Source organism: Leptonychotes weddellii, chromosome 8, assembly GCF_054177405.1.
Source record: "Leptonychotes weddellii isolate Sample4059 chromosome 8, ASM5417740v2, whole genome shotgun sequence".
Lineage (NCBI taxonomy): Eukaryota > Metazoa > Chordata > Mammalia > Carnivora > Phocidae > Leptonychotes > Leptonychotes weddellii.
Genome location: NC_138376.1, coordinates 27,618,181 through 27,636,232, shown reverse-complemented (window position 1 = coordinate 27,636,232; position 18,052 = coordinate 27,618,181). Strand labels below are relative to the sequence as shown.

Genomic DNA, 18,052 nt, shown 5'->3' with positions numbered 1-18,052 from the left:
GGGACCTAGTATTTTTAACACATACCAGATAAAGGATGAATCTATCTAATTTACAAAAGTCCTTACAGAACAACAAGACCAGCAATCCAACAGGAAAAAATGGTAAAGAATTTGAACAAGCAGATCACAAAGACGGAAATGCTAGTATGTACCCCTCACTCCAGAGCAAGTGAAGCAAAAACTGAAACACAGACCATGGTTAATTTACCAGGCTGCAGAAATAGGATTAGATTGACATATCTAGTTTTGCTAAGGATTCGAAGAAAAGTGCACCCACACATTAGTGGTTGCAGTATAAACTGGTATAAACTTCTCTGGAATGTGATTTAGTAGTACCTGTTTGGCATGCTCTTAGGACTACCAATCTCACTTCTGGGACTCTCTTTCAGAGAAATATGTATTTTTTAAAATATTTTATTTATTTATTAGAGAGAGAGAGCACAAGCAGGGGGAGCGGCAGGCAGAGAAAGAAGCAGGCGCCCGTTTTGATTTTTTTAATGAGCATGTACTTCTACCACAATTTTTTTTTTTTTAAAGGCAAGGTGCAGTAAGAAAGGTACTGCCCTCTTTGGGGCACAGAATGGAGTAGAGGGAGCCATTAGAAGTCCAAGAACAGGAATCTAAGTTGAAACACCACCAAATCATATAAAGAGGACAGGTATTAAGGTCAAAAGACCTGGGTCTGAGTCTGGAAAGCTCATTAAATCGTTGAGCCTTGGATTTCTCACCTGTAAACTGAGTTGATACACCTACCTTAAAGAAATACTGGGGCCTACTGAATGAAATACAGTATGTCAAAGTGCTTTGCAAAATGGTACTAAAGTGCTTTAAGAATCAGGTTGTTATCACCGGTTGGCACGGCAAAGCCCCAGGTTGAAAACTGGAAAAACAAGGTGCTAAAGCTACAGAATCCTAAGGGGAAAAGAGGGATGGGAACTGATGGAATAAGAGAGATTTAAGAGACACACCAACCAGTTAGAACATGTGGACCCAATCTGCACCCTGATTCAAATAAACTATTAGACATATTTATGAGAATGAGAAAAATGTGGATGCTGATTGTATATTAGATTATACTCAGAAGCTATTTTAACTTTTTAGCTGTTAATAGGGCATTTATGGCTGTGGGTTTCTTTAATCATTGTCTTCTAGAGGTACATATAAAAATATTTATGGGTGAAACGATATGATATCTGATATTGCTTCCAAATAATTCACAAAGAGGAAAGGGTGGAAAATGGCCAGAGGCAGGGATGGAACAAGACTGGCTGGTGAAGGTGGGTGAGAGATAAGATTTGTGGCATGCTATTTTTCTACTTTTACAAATGTTTGAAACTTAACCTAATTAAAGTTTTTATAAAAAATGAATGGACCCCACCTTCCTCAGTCTAGGAGGAGGTACCAAGACCCTTCTGAAGTCTGTTGCAGAAGTAAAACTGGGTAGAGCCTCACCAAGACTGGCCCCAAGGAAGGGCGGAGAAGCCCACGCTTTATTGCGTAAACACTGCGGGTGAGCAGGTGGTGCTGACAAATACCAAGATCAGAACGCAGTCACATCTATCAAAGAAAGGCACAGTGCTTGGTGGGACCCACAGCGTTGTGCCTACAGAAAGAAAAGGAAAATTTGGTACAAAATATAAGTGGCAGCTAACAGGATAATTAAACATCCAATTATAACTGCAGCTGCTGCGGATTATTTCAAACTGGCTTAATACTGTTACCAAGATTTCACGCCAGCGTTTACACTCCAAATGTCGATTAGTGAATGGCTTAATACCTTTCTAGGCTCATCCTTTAATACTATTTCAGAAAAGTGCTATTGCAAGAAACTACCCCCAAATCCCAACAGATCAGCTGCACTGCTCTTAATAAAGTTAAACACAGAGAATTAAGCTGCCTCCGAAAGCTGACCTATTAATGTGAAGGGAAAATGAAAAGTCCTATAGCAAAAGCTTTATTTATATGCTTTTGGTAGCTACATTTTAACTTATCTTTCTTTTGCTTAGGATCCCCTGGTTGAGTGAGCAAGGGTTACCTTACTCCCAGTTCTGCCCTGGTTGCTGCCACTAAGGGGGACTAGGGATGGTGTCATTCAGTTGCCTTACTTTTCAGAGACTGCCTCATTCATAAAAGACCAAAACGCCATCCGTTGAGGCCCATCAGAAAACAATGAGATGGATCAAGTGAGACATTTTTATGCCCTTACCTTCCAAGGGGCTCTACTCTGGTCTATTTCTCATTACCTTCCTCCCCCCTGCACTGGCTTCCTCCAAAACCCACAATAACCCACCGCCTCCAGAGCCTAAAGAAAAGGGTTCTAGTCCTTGCTCTGCCACCAATAAGGAGGCAGGGCATCTCACGACCCATCGGTGAAATGAGGGGATCACACGGATGGTGTTCTGAGACCCCTCCAACGTTCTTATTTCCTCATGAGCTCCCCCTTAACTGGCTGAGAGAACCAACATGACAGATAGGTTTTCCTGTGAATCTCTAAGCACAAGAGGTTGAGGAAACCAAAAGGAGAAGGGGAGGATCCTTAACCCCTTTTAAGACTCTGCCTAATTCAGGCCTGGCCAGAGGAGGAGGCTGGAGCTGTAAGAAAACTTAACTGCCGCCATGATATCCACTCCTTCTATCCAAAGTGACAAACACCTAATGGGGCAAGAGGCGAAGGAGGAAGGGAGAGATCAAGGTCCTGGAGCTCTCCTCGGCCCCTTCCGTTACCTCCAACGTGAGCTCGATTCTGGTGCCCCCAGCTTTCCTCCTCTACACGGCCACATCCTGCTGCTAAGATACAGCCTGTGAACTCAAGTGTGAAGGCCTCATGTACAATCTAAAATTCCAGCTTTCATGGAGGATGGCCTGTGTTTGAGACAAGTTCAAAACAATCCCAAAATGACCTCAAATAAAGCTTCGAACCATCTGTGTATGGCAGAACATAAAGGTATCCATTTGGTCCTTCTGTGCAGGTCGTTTCCAGGTGAGAACTGTGGCCATCTCAAGAGAGAAACTAATTCCAGGCTGCTACTGCTGTCAAAACAGGGTTAGCTGTGTAATCGAGGGCCACGATCTCTTTTTTAGCAAGACATGCCTACTGGCTGCACTCTTGGGAAAAACAAACACACCGCAGATAAGAAACAGCAATAGTTTGTTCAACTTGGTACTCATGCTTCTTACCCACATATTCTGAGAGGAAGACGACAAAGAACGGGGTGACCAGGTCATTAATTCCCTGGACATACCCACTGGCAGGGTGTCGGATGGCCCAGATAAATAGAATTCTTTCGAAGATCTAGGAAAATGAGAAAGAAGACATGACTGTTAATCATAGGGATACGCTCCCTCCCTGCACTTACCCACCTCACAACGTACCTCAGGGATGCGGCCGAACTTTTATTAAATTCTAAAACTACTGTGGGACAAAGGAAGTATATAAAAATGCAGAAAGTTTCTAAGAAGCTGGTTGTTTTTAAGCAGGGGTGGACAGTTCTTGCCCTCTGTTTCTCTTTGCAGTAGGCAGTCACTGTGATCTAAAAGTGGAAAAAGGGCAGGACAGTGACACAAATGGCTGAGGAGAAGGTCTGCTATGGATGGCACTGACCGGGCCACCACACTCTCATTTGTAGATAACTGGTTCTCCATCTCCAGAAGCAAGATGGTAGAACACCTTAGTTCTGATACCTTTTCTAAATCTTTTTTATCATCACAGGAAGTGATGAAAAAGAGGAAACACCCTCTCCACCACGCTCTTTCTCCCCACAGAGACGGAAAGAAACATAGACTTAGATGTACTTCTAGCCCCGCCTGACTGGGAGCCAGGGACAGACTGTCAATGCAGGAAGTCACTTCGTGTATCAGGATGCAACCCGGACATTCGCTGGGGACAGGAAGTCAAATAAACCTAATCCTACAGCTGGGAACTTGAGAACAGAGAAATCAGCCTGGAACTCCATGGGAAAGCTGCTGGGGTTAAGTATATTGGCCACAAGAGGCCAGAGACCTACAGTGGGGAGAAAGAAAAGATTTTTGGGGTCCCTCTGCCTTCATTAGGCCCTCTCAATCCTCCCTCCGCCTCCTGTCCCATCTTCTCTGATGCTGCTTATCTCCTGGCTTCATCCTGGTGACCGCAACTCCCCAGTTCAACAAATTCTTTACACTGGCTTCGACTGGGCTGCCTCATGTCTCTAGGAGCCACACCAGAGGAATGGTAGAGCTGATGGTGACCGCGGACGGGGATACGGGAGATGAGTGGGCCCCCACAGCGCATGGGCTCTGGGGAAGACTGCAGAGGCTTCTCAGAGGTCAGGTGCAAGGGAGAACCACCCCCACCCCCAGGGAGAACAATAGCAAGGAAATGCTTGTATGGTTTTGGAGTTGGTGAGCTAGCATAGGAGAGAAGTAGAGAATCTAGAGACACAATAAAGGATGTTTCGCAGCCCCCATGTTGCGTCTGCCTTCCAGCTGGCAGAGGGAGCTGAGAAACACACCCATTGTCTACACTCCTGCCCTTACAGGCAATGAGAACAAAGCCCGGCCTGGAAGCGAGATGGCCTCTCTGCCTCCACTAGACTTGCCCACTTGCTCTCTGGGGCCGAGGGAAGGGTGTGGCATCCTCACCTGTGTTAGGCCCAATATGCTAATGGAGGCCCTTTTAAATTCTTTCCTACCTCCCTTGAAACAGAAGCTCAAGCTAGACCCACCATGCTCAGAAAGATCTCAAGTAGCCCCTGCCCGGTGGCCTATATCTGTCTGGGCATCTCTGTTAGTTCTGAAGGACTCACCAGGGCTTCTATTCCATGCTATCAGCTCCTTGTGAATACACAAATCCCAACTGACTGGTTTTGACAATGGCCAAGTGCCTGGAAACTAGCGGTTCATGGTCAGGAGACTTGTGAGAGTCCCTCTCCGGTCAGGATGGGACAATGCAGGGGCACCTGGGTGGCTCAGTCATTAAGCATCTGCCTTCGGCTCAGGTCATGATCCCAGGGTCCTGGGATCGAGCCCCGCATCGGGATCCCTGCTCAGCGGGAAGCCTGCTTCTCCCTCTCCCACTCCCCCTGCCTGTGTTTCCTCTCTTGCTGTCTGTCAAATAAATAAATAAATAAATAAAATCTTTAAAAAAAAAAAAAAAGGATGGGACAATGCAGACGCACAAACACTGTACAAGTGAAGATGCTGAAGACATGGAAATTGAAGAGCACCAGGCCTGGTTACCAGGGGAGACCAGGGAATCTTCATGACAGAGAAACAGTCTGGGATAATCTTGCCTTGTAGAGAGGAGCAAAGAGGATAATCCCTAAAGGTTTTTCTTGTACCTCTTGTACTTGTGCGGGTAATTCTGACTTATTATAGTCAATTCTCAAGTATCTTTCAGATATGCAAAGCAAGTCTTCCAATATTCAGTGTTAGTTCCCTGCTCCTTGGTTGGCATTTTAAGGATTAAGTAATACTCTTTGACTATAGCCTGCTAGATGTAAAGATGATTCAAGAAAAAATGGAAAGAATATACTTTGAGTTTCCTTCTTTGTATTCATGTTCCACTACTAGGAAAAGCATTTTCAACAAACTACTTTCCCTGTCTCAAAGTTTACAGTCAGCATGCACAGGTAAAAGAGAAGTTGCTGAACATCTCCAAGTTAAAGTGAGGAATAAGCAGGGCTGAGCTGTGGAAACAATGAGAGACACAAAGGGATCCTCAGTGGATTTTTAGCTTCCTCTGAGCTGAATCTTAGAGGTAAAATAATGGTGTCACCCTCAAAATCGTCTTTAAGCTATTGGTAAGTTATGAGGGGTCCCACCAATAAAATTATGAATATAATCTAAAGTCAAACAGAAATGATCTTGAGCCATGTTATCACCATCCCTCTCTATATGAGGATAACTGAAAACAGAGTTCAGAAAGCACTTACACCCAGTGTCCTAGCTACTGTGAAGCTGCTAAGGAAATCCCTAATCTCAAGATGGTTATAATTACTGCTTGGGCCAAAAAATAATAGTCCCACTGAGACCTTCCATGTGCTTCACTAGCCTGTTAGGTCTCCCGATATCACTACTAATTCAGCCTCTGGGCGTATACCCAAAAGGATTTAAACCAGGGACTCAAACAGGTATGTACAGACCCATGTTCACAGCAGTGTTATTCACAATACTCCCAAGGGGGAAGCAACCCAACTGCCCATGGATGGACGACTAGATTAACAACATGTGTTATACACACGCAAGGACTATTACTCAGTTTTAAAAGGAAGGAAATTATGACACCTGCTACAGCATAGATGGAACTCTGAAGACATTCTGCCAAGTGAAATAAGCCAGTAACACAAGGACAAACATGATAGGATCCTACTTATTTGAAGTACCCGAAATATTCAAATTCACAGAGACAGAAAGTAGGATGGTGGTTGCTGGGGAATGAAGGATTATTGTTTAATAGGTGCAGCGTTTCAGGTTGGGAAGATGGAAAGAAGTCCTCATGATGGATGGTGGTGACGGCTGTCCAAGTGTGAATGTACTTAAGGGCACTGAAACTGTACACCTGAAAACGGTTAAAATGGTACCTTTCATGTTATGTATACTTTTGCAATAAAAACCAAACACCGCCCCAGCGTGATAAAGTAGAGCAAACACAGAACTAGGAATTCTAAGGTGTGGGTTCTAGTCTTCATTCTGTTCCCAGGTAACTGTAAGACTCCGGGTAAGTCCCTTAACTTCTCAAAGCGCTACCTGACCCCTAGGCTTGTTAAGAAGAGCAGATGAGGGGCGCCTGGGTGGCTCAGTTGGTTAAGCGACTGCCTTCGGCTCAGGTCGTGATCCTGGAGTCCTGGGATCGAGTCCCACGTCGGGCTCCCTGCTCGGCAGGGAGTCTGCTTCTCCCTCTGACCCTCCCCCCTCTCATGTGCTTGCTCTCTCTCTCTCGTTCTCTCTGTCTCAAATAAATAAATAAATAAATAAAAATCTTTAAAATAAAAAAAAAAAAAAAAAAGAAGAGCAGATGAGAAAGCCCAAGAATGTGCTCTGCAGGGACCACAGCTCCATATCTGAACATGAGGCACTACCACGATCGGCCGTCAACCTGCCCACGGTTGGAGGGAGGCCTAGGGCACGGCCGTGCGGAACAGGCGCTGCGGGGGTTACTGCGGGGCAGAGGGGGCTGAGGGGGCTCGGGAGAAGGGCCCAGAACATCAAGTACTTCCCTCACCTCCTGTACAAGTGGCTGCTGGAATAACGGAATGAGCGGGTTTGTCCTTGGAATGTCAATGTGAATCTGAAAAAGAGAAGTCAGGTCTAAAAACACAAATGCCAGTTTGTTCTTTTGAGAAGTTGTTTTCTTAGGAACTGGGAATCCAGGGAGTAAGAGTGAGAGCACATTTTATATTTAGAAAGAAGTGACAGACACACCAAAAAAGTCTAGTGAAACCCACCTGTCCATCTGGAATACATTTCCATGAGAGCGAGAGCTTACTGAAAGTGAGGAAACCTCCCCAAATAAACCCCTCACATCGACTAGCAATAGGCTTCACAACCTAAGGGGATCAACCGCTTTTTCCTCTTGCTCTGGAGTCTGTTTCACTCTGGGCTGGCACTTACTCAACAGGTATGATCTAAATGGGTACCCCTCCTTCAGAATCTTCCTCCTCAACAGTCGCCAAGGACTGGAAGGGCTCTGACGGCTGCATTCATGTGCCAGGACGGGGAGCCCAAGGGAGCTGGCACTGGAAGTCCTCACTTCTGTTACCAAAGAGATCACTATGGTTGGTTTCAGCTTCAGGATGTCTCAGCACCCAGTCTGACGACCCTAAGGACTGTGTCGGCGGCAGCAGAGGCAACTTCAGTTCCCGAGGCTTGCTGAGGTCTTCCCCCTCCCCTTCTTCTCCCTCCCCTCCTCTTTCAGCAGGCTGCAGGGACAGCTGTGAGGATGACGGGACACTCCCTGCCGAGCCTGCTGGTAACTACTGTTCCTGCAGACAGACGGACAGACGGGGGCCCTGAGAAGGCGCTACGGCTGCCAGAAGGACATACTAATGTCACACGGTCCAGAGGGACTGCACCACTCCTGGGCGAGCTCATCTTTCACTCTGTGCCCCATGATCCTTACTACTTGCCGTCTGGGGACCAGTAGCACCATCACCATCTGAGAGTTTGTTTGAAGTGAAGGTCTCACCCTAGACCCACTGAATCAGAATCTGCGTTTTATCATAATCCTTAGGTGGGCTTTTATCAAGATCCTAGGTGATTTGTATACACACTAAAGTCTGAGAAGCACTGCAGTGATTACTGCCAAAAAAAAAAAAAAATCTATTTAAAATGGCTAAAATCAGAGCTATTCATTAGAAAGAGGTGAAGCAGTTCTAGGAATAAATTTAATTCCTAACCAGCACATCAGAGCCGGAAGACTTGGAAATCCTGCACTATGACAGTACTCCCAGGAGACAAACCATTATGACTAGTAATCGAAAAGGGTGACGACTGTACCTGTCGGTAGGTATCCTGGTGATGTTCCTCATTTCGAGAGTCATAATACTGCTCAATGAAGCCAAAATATTCCTCCCGCTTCCGCTGCAGGGTCAACTTCCTCCTCTCGGTGTTTGCTGGGAGATAGCCCTACAAACAGGACTGCTGGTCAGATGGGGACACACGTTGGTTGGATGAATCCTTAATTTTTTATTTTAGCCTGAGGAGTGGCTTATAAACTGTGGAAGGAATGGAAGGACAACTGCCAAGAGGACAAGAGTCATCCCTTCTTGGGTCTGGGCCACCCAGTGCTTGTGCTCTCCTCCTTCAACGAGCCCCACATGTGGGCAGATGAAGCAAGGCCCGCTTTCCCAGGGTTACTTACACCCGTGGCCCCACACCGCATGGGGTGCGCGTTCTGCGGGCCTGCACTCCAGAGCTCTGGGAGTTGGCTCGGCAGAACAATGAATGTAGGTCAACGGGAAGGAACTGGACCCAAGTCGGGGCCTCTGAGGGCTGCATATGTGAAGGTAATACGTCCAAGAATCCCAGCAATACGGCCACCTCGATGACGCATCTCAGTGGCGGGCCATGTACGTCCGGGCCAGTCACATAATCTTTTCCGCGGTAACAGTCAGAATTCCCAGCTTAGGAAGCTGAATGGAACCTGGGACATAGCAGCGACAATGCGCAGACACAGAACTCCTGGCAGGGGCCTGCTGCCTCGCCAAACTCCAGGCCAACTTCCCTCCTCACCCCTGGTCTAGATCCCACTCTCCATTCTTGCATCTCCTGCTCCCCTTCCGTTCTCACCAAATCTACTCTTCACTGCACCTGCCCTTCCTGGAAGTGGCCCAGGCACTGATAACACGGTTGCGGGACTGGGGAGCGGGGAGCATTCAGGAAGAGAGGCCCTTCCTCTCGCAGACATTTATGTACTACATCCCACGGCCAGTGCCTGGAGAGCGGGGACTGTGCTTTATTCATGGCCACCTATCCGTGCCCGGCAAACAGCAGGCCCTTAATCATTCCTGACTAGATGGATGAATGAATGTGACCGGCTCAGGAAATCCTAGTGTCCCTATCCCAGGGGCTGGCCCAGTGCTCTGTCCTTAGGGAAAGCAGGACTAGTGCAGGCTTCTGAGGGAGGCCCATTTCTCAGCCCTTCACGGCTGCAGAGTGGCTCTCCCCTGCTCTGGTTATTCCTACTGGAAAAGGAGGCAAGTCCAGGGAACGTGGGAGCTGGCCCAAACAAGTGCCGGGATCCCCATCTCACTACACTCTTTCTCCCTGGTGTTGAGAACGTGAGATTGTGACCACAGGGAAAAGCGGTGCTCCTCTATACGTGTGTGAGTAAGCTTGCAAGAGTGTGTTTCTTCATGCACAGAAGTAAGAGGACAGTCCCACAGATCTGGTGTACCCATTGGGACTGGAGAAGTCTATGCAGTAAGATGAACGTGTCCAGACTAACCTCATCAGGTAAGAAGGGCTGTGTGAGGCTCACGCTTCTCTACACAGTGGGCAGAACTCACCGACAGGAGTCTCCAGGTTACAGGTCGAACCTCCCTGGGAACCCCTGGCCAGCTACACTTCCTCAGTTCATCTGCAAACAGATAACAGCTGTGTTGGATTAGCTCTTCCCACCAAGGCCCTAAGACGAACCTCAGCCGGCACTGCCTGATTCCTCCCACCGTTCAAGAAAGACCACCAGCACCAGCACCAGCAGTGGCTACCGACAAGCACAGGGAAGAAGCCCCGAACAGCAGCCCTGAGCAGCAGAGTGGCCAAGACACGGCTCGGCGGTGGTGATGCAGTCAGCTCGGAGAGCAGACGTAGAGGGGAAAAGGCAGACCAGTGAGTGTGGGTTTCAGTCAGAACTGCCTCGAGGTAGGGGAGACGGAAGCCAGAAGAGTTGCACTATGGTCTACGGGCCACAGAATCCAGTCCCACCTAATTTCGTCCCTAATTTCTAGTAACGTACTTCTGACTTAATACCAGCATGTCACTGCAATGGGCATCAGATCAAGTGATGCTGGAAAAGTAAAAGAAGGAAGAATAAAGAGCAATAGCTTCCAGGTCTCTCTGTGAGAATTCCAGTCACCAAGAGCTCCTACCTTGCCCAGGGGGCTCACGGGGACTCACCTAAGTCAGTGTTGTGGCTGGAGAGAAGCTGACGGAATTTTTCTAGGCGGGTTTTCTCCCGGACGGTCATCGGGGGCGCCCCGGACGCGTTCTGGTCCGAGATGCGGGCAACCAGGGGGATGATGGGTCGGAGAGGGAGTGACTGCTGTTTGTGGAGCGGGTTCCTCAGGCATGTATCACCTGCGAGAGTGAAAAGGAGACCGGGCGGCGTGTGGAGCACGGCCTCGGAGGAGCCCCACGCTGGCTGCCCAGCACCAGCCCCGCCGCCAGAAGCGTGTCTGTGCCGCAGGCGGGGTGCCCGAAGGTGCCCGCTGAGGGGCGGCCGGCGATGCAAAGCCAGCTGCGCCCCACGCATCTGCCCGGAGGAAGGGCTGCTTTGTGATCACATCCTCCCAAGGCGCCTTCCGTGCTCACAGAGACTCCGGATGCCGTAGCAACTCTGAGCACTTTTTTGGCCACTCCGAGGGAAACCAAATGTTTCCATTCTACCCCAACTTAGAACGTTCCTTCATGCCTAATACTGAGTTTGGGGGCAGCAGAGCCTAAGGCAGCGTTTGCCTTCCCTTTCCACATCACAGAGCACGTGCGCAATGACGACACAGGAGAGCATGTGTGATAAAAACAGGTAGCTGCTGGCCTGAGACCCCAGGCCCCACACGGCAGCCCAAGGGCTGGAGGATCAAGAGCCACGGCACAATCCTGTTTGGGGAGGCTAAAGTTCCTCTGTGCTCCCACATTTCCCACCAAGAGGAACCAGCTTTTAATCCTGCTGGGATATGATTGAAGTAACAACAGGAATACAGACTCGAGCAGAACCATACGTCTGGTTCTAGACATTTCTAACCTAGATGGTAGGCAGGAGAGAAGAGTGGTGACGGACTGACATTTATTGAGCTCTTACTATGTCTAAGACATCAGGCGGGTCACATTTACCTAGGATCTCTCATTTGATTCTTACAACATACGGTAGGGATTTGGTACTCCTTTACGGAGGACGAAACTGCAGCTCAGAGAGGTTAACGGTGATTTGCTAGTGAGACCTGAGATGCCACCTTAGGTCTATCTGCCTCCAAAACCCATATTTATTTTACTACTCCAAAGAAAACTCAGTTTTAAATTCTGACTGTCCTTCCATGGCTGTTTCATATTCTTCAACTGTCTGGGCCTTAAAAACCAGTAGTCACGACAAGAATTAAATGATGAACACTCCGCAACCCGCACAACTAGAGGGCTGACGGAAACGCCTGCCACAGGGTATTCGGCTGGGGTGCCTCGTGACACGTGGGGCCTAGAGAGCGATGTGCACCTCTGATACCCAGATTAACGGATGATGCTCACAGAAGGGACCCTCATAAAGGGAATGTTCTGGACGGTCCTGGCTGCACAAGGGCAGCACCTTCATTAGAGGCTGTGGCGGGGGCCTCCCTCACAATGGGACCCTTGGAGACCCTCAGTCACAGCACACAGACACTTCCAAGAGCCTACAGCTATGGCCACTCCGTCCACCAACAGCAAATGCCCACGTGGGCATGGCCCTGAGTCCGTGATGGAAAGTGGCCGTGGAATAATTTTAAAGGCATTAGGGCCTAATTTCACGACCATGTGCTTATTCTGAAACTGGAGAAGTTGTTCCCTTAGAACGCAAGTCGGGACACACTCTAGGGCTCTGCCGTTCCTCCGCTTCCTTTTCACCCTTTCCCAGTCAGCTGTTCTAACTTTCACTGGAATGATGACACTTCCCTCTCCAGCTCAGAATAACTGGCTTCCATAAAACCCCTTAGAGCAACATTACATACAGCCATGGATGCTAAAAAGAGTACACTGACGGTCCCCAAACATCGGATAAAGCCACCATCACCTTGACCAATTGCTGAAAAAAAGAAACAGGAGGGGTGCCCCTCCCACCTGATGGGCAGGGAGCTGTGACACAGGGTCTGCAGGCCCACGTTGCTCCATCCCTCCGGAGCAGGAAAAAGCCAGCCCGATGCTAGCGGGTGCTCCCCAGGGCTGAGAAGGCCAGCCAACAGTGCCAAATGTTTGTGGAATTCAGCCACCACCAGCTTTACATACGCCAGTCAATATTCTTAAACCTGACCATGTCTAAAGCAAAGTGAAGCAACCAAACTGCAAAAGTCTGGGAAAGGAAGAAGAGAATGGCAGGCAACGCTGGGCGTCAGGAACTGAAACCCCAGGGAGCCATCAAGGTGGGAGGAGTAAGTACAGCCTATGACCCATCAGGTCACTGATGTTGTACGACAGGCTTGAGCTTTCACGTTTATCATCCAGTGAAAGATCTGAGTGATGCCCTAAAGAAAAACTGTGTATTTAGAATGCAGTCTGCTGAAAAGGCTGAGGCTATAGAGGGGAACAGGATGGACTTACTGGAATTTCTGGACAGCTGAGCATCACTGCTGGACTTTATGACCTTGTAGCTGGCAGGAACATCGGATGTTGTTGACTGGGAGCGTTCTGGTTTCACCCTCAGCTTGCTATGGTTTTCCAGGACTTGGGCTGCGGTTGCCAGAGCAACTTTTGAGTTTAGAGTTTGGAAAGAAGGGGAGGAAAAGTCCTCTTCCTCATCATCACCAATGTCCCAAGCATCACTGGTATTCCGGGCAAACTCATGGAAACTGGAGGCCTTCTTACTCTTCAAAGGAACTGCATTGACTTTGGACCGTTCTTTGATGAAGCTTTAATAAAGGAGACATTGTTACCAAGGAATGATCTGATACGTCTGACCACGTTCACTTGCTTAATATTACCAGTATGACAAATTACCTCATACACAGTCTTTACTTTTTCAAACCAAAAAAACCATTCATATCCATTCCTCATCTAGACACATCTGGACCAGCACTATGCTACAGATACAGATGTAGTAAAGATTGCAATGCACCCAAATATCCCATGTGCTCCTCTCTATTTCCAGCCCCCTTGTACTTAGGCGAGGCCAGATGACTAGTTCCAGCCAATGGTCTGAGGAGAGAAGTGAGGCTAATCACTGCCAAGCCAAAGCAGACAAGAAAGGTGTGAGTTCTCTCTATAAGCTTTCTTCTACCTTGGTAACTGGCGGGGAGCCAGAGGGTGGCACCTCCCTCACCTGGGAAACAGAGTGGCTGTGTGGAGCAGGGCCTGCCCCCCTCTCCCACTCAACTCAACTTTGGACATGTAGCATGAGCAAGGAAGAAACCTTTGTTGTGTCAATCCACTGAGATTCCAGAGCTAATCTCTTACGGCAACGTAACCTATTCCTTAGAGTAGAACATAAAGCACTGGCAGAACCAGAGATAATTTTAGGTAGTCCATATGCAGCATTAAACACTGAGTTCCAGAATGAACGAGCTGTTCCTTTTCCATTCTGTTAAAGCCCTTCTGCTAGCCGAGAGGAGACGGTCTCATTTGGTGCTACTCAGTCTTTAAGACTATTTTTTAACAAAGAGAGGGCAGCCTCAGGATCAACACATTTACAAGCAACATCGGCTGGCTTAGAATTTTATTAATAAGATTGCTTTGGGGCGCTTGGGTGGCTCAGTTGGTTAAGCGACTGCCTTTGACTCAGGTCATGATCCCGGAGTCCTGGGATCAGGGAGCCCGCTTCTCCCTCACCCTCTGCCTGCCGCTCCCCCTGCTGGTGCTCTCTCTCTCTGACAAATAAATAAAATCTAAAAAAAAAAAAAAAAAAAAAAAAAAAGATTGTTTTGTTTCTCGCTGTATTTATTTTTTAAAGTTACTTTCCATTTTTGGCAAATGATAATTGGCTTTCTACTTTTAATTTATAGAAGTGACAGGTTTACTTTAAAATATAAATCTGGGGCGCCTGGCTGGCTCAGTTGGTGGGGCATGCGACTCTTGATCTCAGGGCTGTGAGTTAGAGCCCCACATTGGGTGTAGCGATTACTTAAAAATAAAATACTTAAAAAAATAATAAAATATAAATCTAATTGAGTTTTTTAAAAAGTTCATTTTTTAAAATGCATTTGGTGAATAATAGTACAGACTGTGGCAAAAAACTGTAAAGATGGTACATGACTAAAGTCTGGGAAATACCAGATTAATTCACTGATGAAAGAGAGCCTAGTTCTAAGAGTCATGCAGACCATTCCTACTTTCCTGACTTTTTCCTCTTTGTCTCCCCATTAACGTCTATGGGCCCTTATTCTGGATCCAGGGTACTATGTAGTTGGGACAGTCCTTCTTTTTTTTTTTTTTTTAAGGATTTATTTATTTATTCTAGAAACAGAGAAAGAGAGAGAGAGAGCACATGTGCACGCACACGTACACGTCAGAGGCAGAGGGAGACAGAATCTTAAGCAGACTCCATGCTGACCCAGAGCCTAACTTGGGGCTCTATCTCATGACCCTGAGATCATGACCTAAAACCAAGAGTTGGATGCTGGTTGGGACACTTCTAACTCAGTCTCGTCCAACACCCCTCGAACCCCAAACCTCATATAAATTTACACCCGGGGACTGGAATGCACTGGAGTAAAGACATCATTAAATGCCTGTTTCCTCCAGCAACATATAGTGACCCTAGCAGGGAAACAAGGCTCTGCCAGAAGAGCAGAAGTTCCCTCATTTCCAGGAGCTGTCTCTTCCTCTTGGGCAGAGGTGGGCGGTCTAATAACCCATCTCATCTCCCTAGAGGAGTCCAATGCTTATTCTGAGAGATAATGGTTATTAACATTGATGAATACAGTCTGACAACTCATACAGCTCATCACAACGTCCCTACTATTAGCATCAGAAAAGGAATAAGATTTCCTGAGGCGTTACTTTCAAACACTGGTCTCAGACAGAGTAAAGGAAGAAAAGACATCACACAAAATGTGTGATGAGAGAAAACCAGATTACAAGATGTAGCAGTTCAAATGTGTTGGAAACAAAATACCATTTCCCACCTGCTCAGTTAGCAAAGATCTAAAGGGTGTTCTCGGTGTTGACCAAGATGCAGTGGGACCTCCATCTGATACTGTGGGGGGGGTGGGGAAGGGGATGTAATACTGTACAGCCTTCTGGAAAACAATCTGGCAACATACATACCATAACCTCTGACCCTAACAGAATAACCAGAGGGTCAAAGAGGCTCTAAGGCAGTTTATCATGGTGTTACTTATTTTGGTTAAAAACTGAAAACAACATAAACATCTAGAAATTGGAAATGATGAAATAAATTACAGTTCAGCCACCAGACGAAATGTTATAATGCCAATGAAAAGCACATCTTACAGGCTATTTAATAACACTAGCAAATGATCTCAATAAAGTGAAAACTGGAACCCAAAAATATATTTTTATAATATCTGTATTTAAAAAAAAAAGCAGGGGCACCTGGGTGGCTCAGTCATTAAGCGTCTGCCTTCGGCTCAGGTCATGATCCCAGGGTCCTGGGATCCAGCCCCACAGTGGGCTCCCTGCTCCGCAGGGAACCTGCTTCTCCTCCCACTCCCCCTGCTTCTGTTCCTGCTCTCACTATCTGTCAAATAAATAAATAAAATCTTAAAAAAAAAAAAAAAAGTATATGCATAGAAAAGACCAGAAAGAAAATACATCAAAATATTAACAGTGCTTATCATTAGGCTGTGGAATTATAGGTGATATTTGATTTCATTTTTATAGGTCTCTGAATTATTCATGTTTTCTACAGTGAGCATATTATTTTTATTAATCAGTGGATAAGGTTGTTGGCTTTCAGCAATCCCCAAAGTAAGAGTACTTAATAAACTTACTGAACGAACAATCAGAAATGAACAAGAGCTCAAATCAAAGAAAATAAAACTGGGCCAACACATTGTGAGTATCTGCTGTCAAAAATCCATCCATGAGCCAGAAGAGGCAAGTTACTCCTCCACGGACCTGGTGAGGCTGCATGTTCTGGACTCGTCACCATGCCCGCTTCTCCTTTGTCGAGGGGGATGTAGCACTCACTGCCTGCAGTACACACCTCAGAGGGCCCACTGTCAAGAACAAATGGGCAGGGGGCACCCAGGTGGCTCAGTCGGTTAAGCGTCTGCCTTCGGCTCAGGTCATGATCTCAGGGTCCTGGGATCCAGCCCCACAGTGGGCTCCCTGCTCTGCAGGGAACCTGCTTCTCCCTCTGTCTGCTGCTCCCCCTGCTTATGCGCTCTCTCTCTCTCTGTGTCAAATAAATAAATAAAATCTTTAAAAAAAATAAAGTGAATAAATCTTTAAAAAAAAGAACAAATAGGCAGATGTGTAAGATCTGTCATCAATAAAATACTGCATTGGAGTCCATGGTTATTGTTGTTTTCCTCTTTGAAGGCAATGTTTACCTCAAGATTGCACATGATGAACCCAACAGTGATATGGAGTGGGTTCACTACTGTTTTTTTCTGGTTGATGTTTCCTAAATACTTTTTTTATTTTTTATTTTTATTTATTTATAATTATTATTTTTTTTTGAGAGAGAGAGAGAGCATGCATATGTGCCTGTTGGAGGGGGAGGGTAGGGGTTGGGAGAGGGGTGGAGAGAACTCAAGCAGACTCCCTGCTGAACATGGAGCCCGTCACAGGGCTTGATCTCACAACCCCAAGATCATGACCTGAGCCAAAATCAAGAGTCAGATGCCTAACTGACTGAGCCACCCATGTGCCCACCCCCCTTTTTAAGTAGGCTCCACGCCCAACATGGGGCTTGAATTCACGACCCTGAGATCAAGAGTTGCATGCTCTACTGACTGAGCCAGCCAGGTGCCCATCCTAAATACTCTCTTGATATTTTGAGGATTTTTTAAAAATAAGCCATCAAATCAAGAAGCTGAATTTTAACTCTGGTGAAAGAATTGGCTGGATGCTGAATTAACACTGGCTGAAGCACATGCACACCCTGGAGTGGATTAAAACACTACACCAAGAGACGGGCTGTGCTGAGCATCAGGCTCTGACACTGAGCTTTCTATATAAATGAAGGAGGTAAATCATCTGAGTGGTGGGTACATGAGGGTTTGTTACATTTTTCTTTACACCTTTTTATGCATTTTAAGTATTTCATTATATTTTTTGAAGCAGATAAAGATTCAGTGTAAGTCAACTATTGACATTAAGAATTGGAATTTCCTCAGATGAAGACTTTTGCAAATAGAAATTGGAAGGACATATTCCAACACATTAAGAGCAAAGAAGGGAGGAAAGAATGTCATTCCCTTCAACAGAAAAGCAGACAGTCAAAGCAGACCATTTTGAGGCTGCTAGAAATCATTTTAGGGATACCTATTCCACAAAGCCCAAAACTCAACCAACCAGTTAAAAAAGTCAGCTCTGTTCTTAGGAAAGAGGCCTTCATGGAGGAGGGGGTTCATACCCCTAAAGGGGTAGGAGTCTGAGGAGAGAAGGTTGGTGAGAACCACTCACAGAACCAAAGAGGCATGTCAGAGTGAAAAGGTACCTGGGTTGCCACTGAGAGAAAGCAGTAAAATCTACAGACCAGCAACAATGGGGG

General features: G+C 46.7%; 1 protein-coding gene and 1 long non-coding RNA gene across 4 annotated transcripts in view; both read right to left on the bottom strand.

The window, feature by feature from the left end:
* LOC145722806 (uncharacterized) overlaps nt 1-3,169 on the bottom strand; it is a 14,812-nt gene extending 11,643 nt beyond the window's left edge. Inside the window, exon 1 of the long non-coding RNA XR_014147365.1 lies at nt 1,453-3,169. This is a non-coding gene — a long non-coding RNA (uncharacterized LOC145722806). The remainder of the gene's footprint in view (nt 1-1,452) is intronic.
* The window catches only part of TBC1D22B (TBC1 domain family member 22B), a 74,527-nt gene that overhangs the window by 36,336 nt on the left and 20,139 nt on the right, over nt 1-18,052 (bottom strand). For all 3 annotated transcript variants that reach the window (XM_006734004.3, XM_081827409.1, XM_081827408.1), the window contains 6 exons: nt 12,976-13,283; nt 10,594-10,773; nt 9,984-10,054; nt 8,473-8,601; nt 7,199-7,264; nt 3,178-3,292 (listed from right to left, as the gene is read on the bottom strand). In XM_006734004.3, coding sequence (XP_006734067.1) covers nt 3,178-3,292; nt 7,199-7,264; nt 8,473-8,601; nt 9,984-10,054; nt 10,594-10,773; nt 12,976-13,283 — 869 coding nt within the window. The remainder of the gene's footprint in view (nt 1-3,177; nt 3,293-7,198; nt 7,265-8,472; nt 8,602-9,983; nt 10,055-10,593; nt 10,774-12,975; nt 13,284-18,052) is intronic.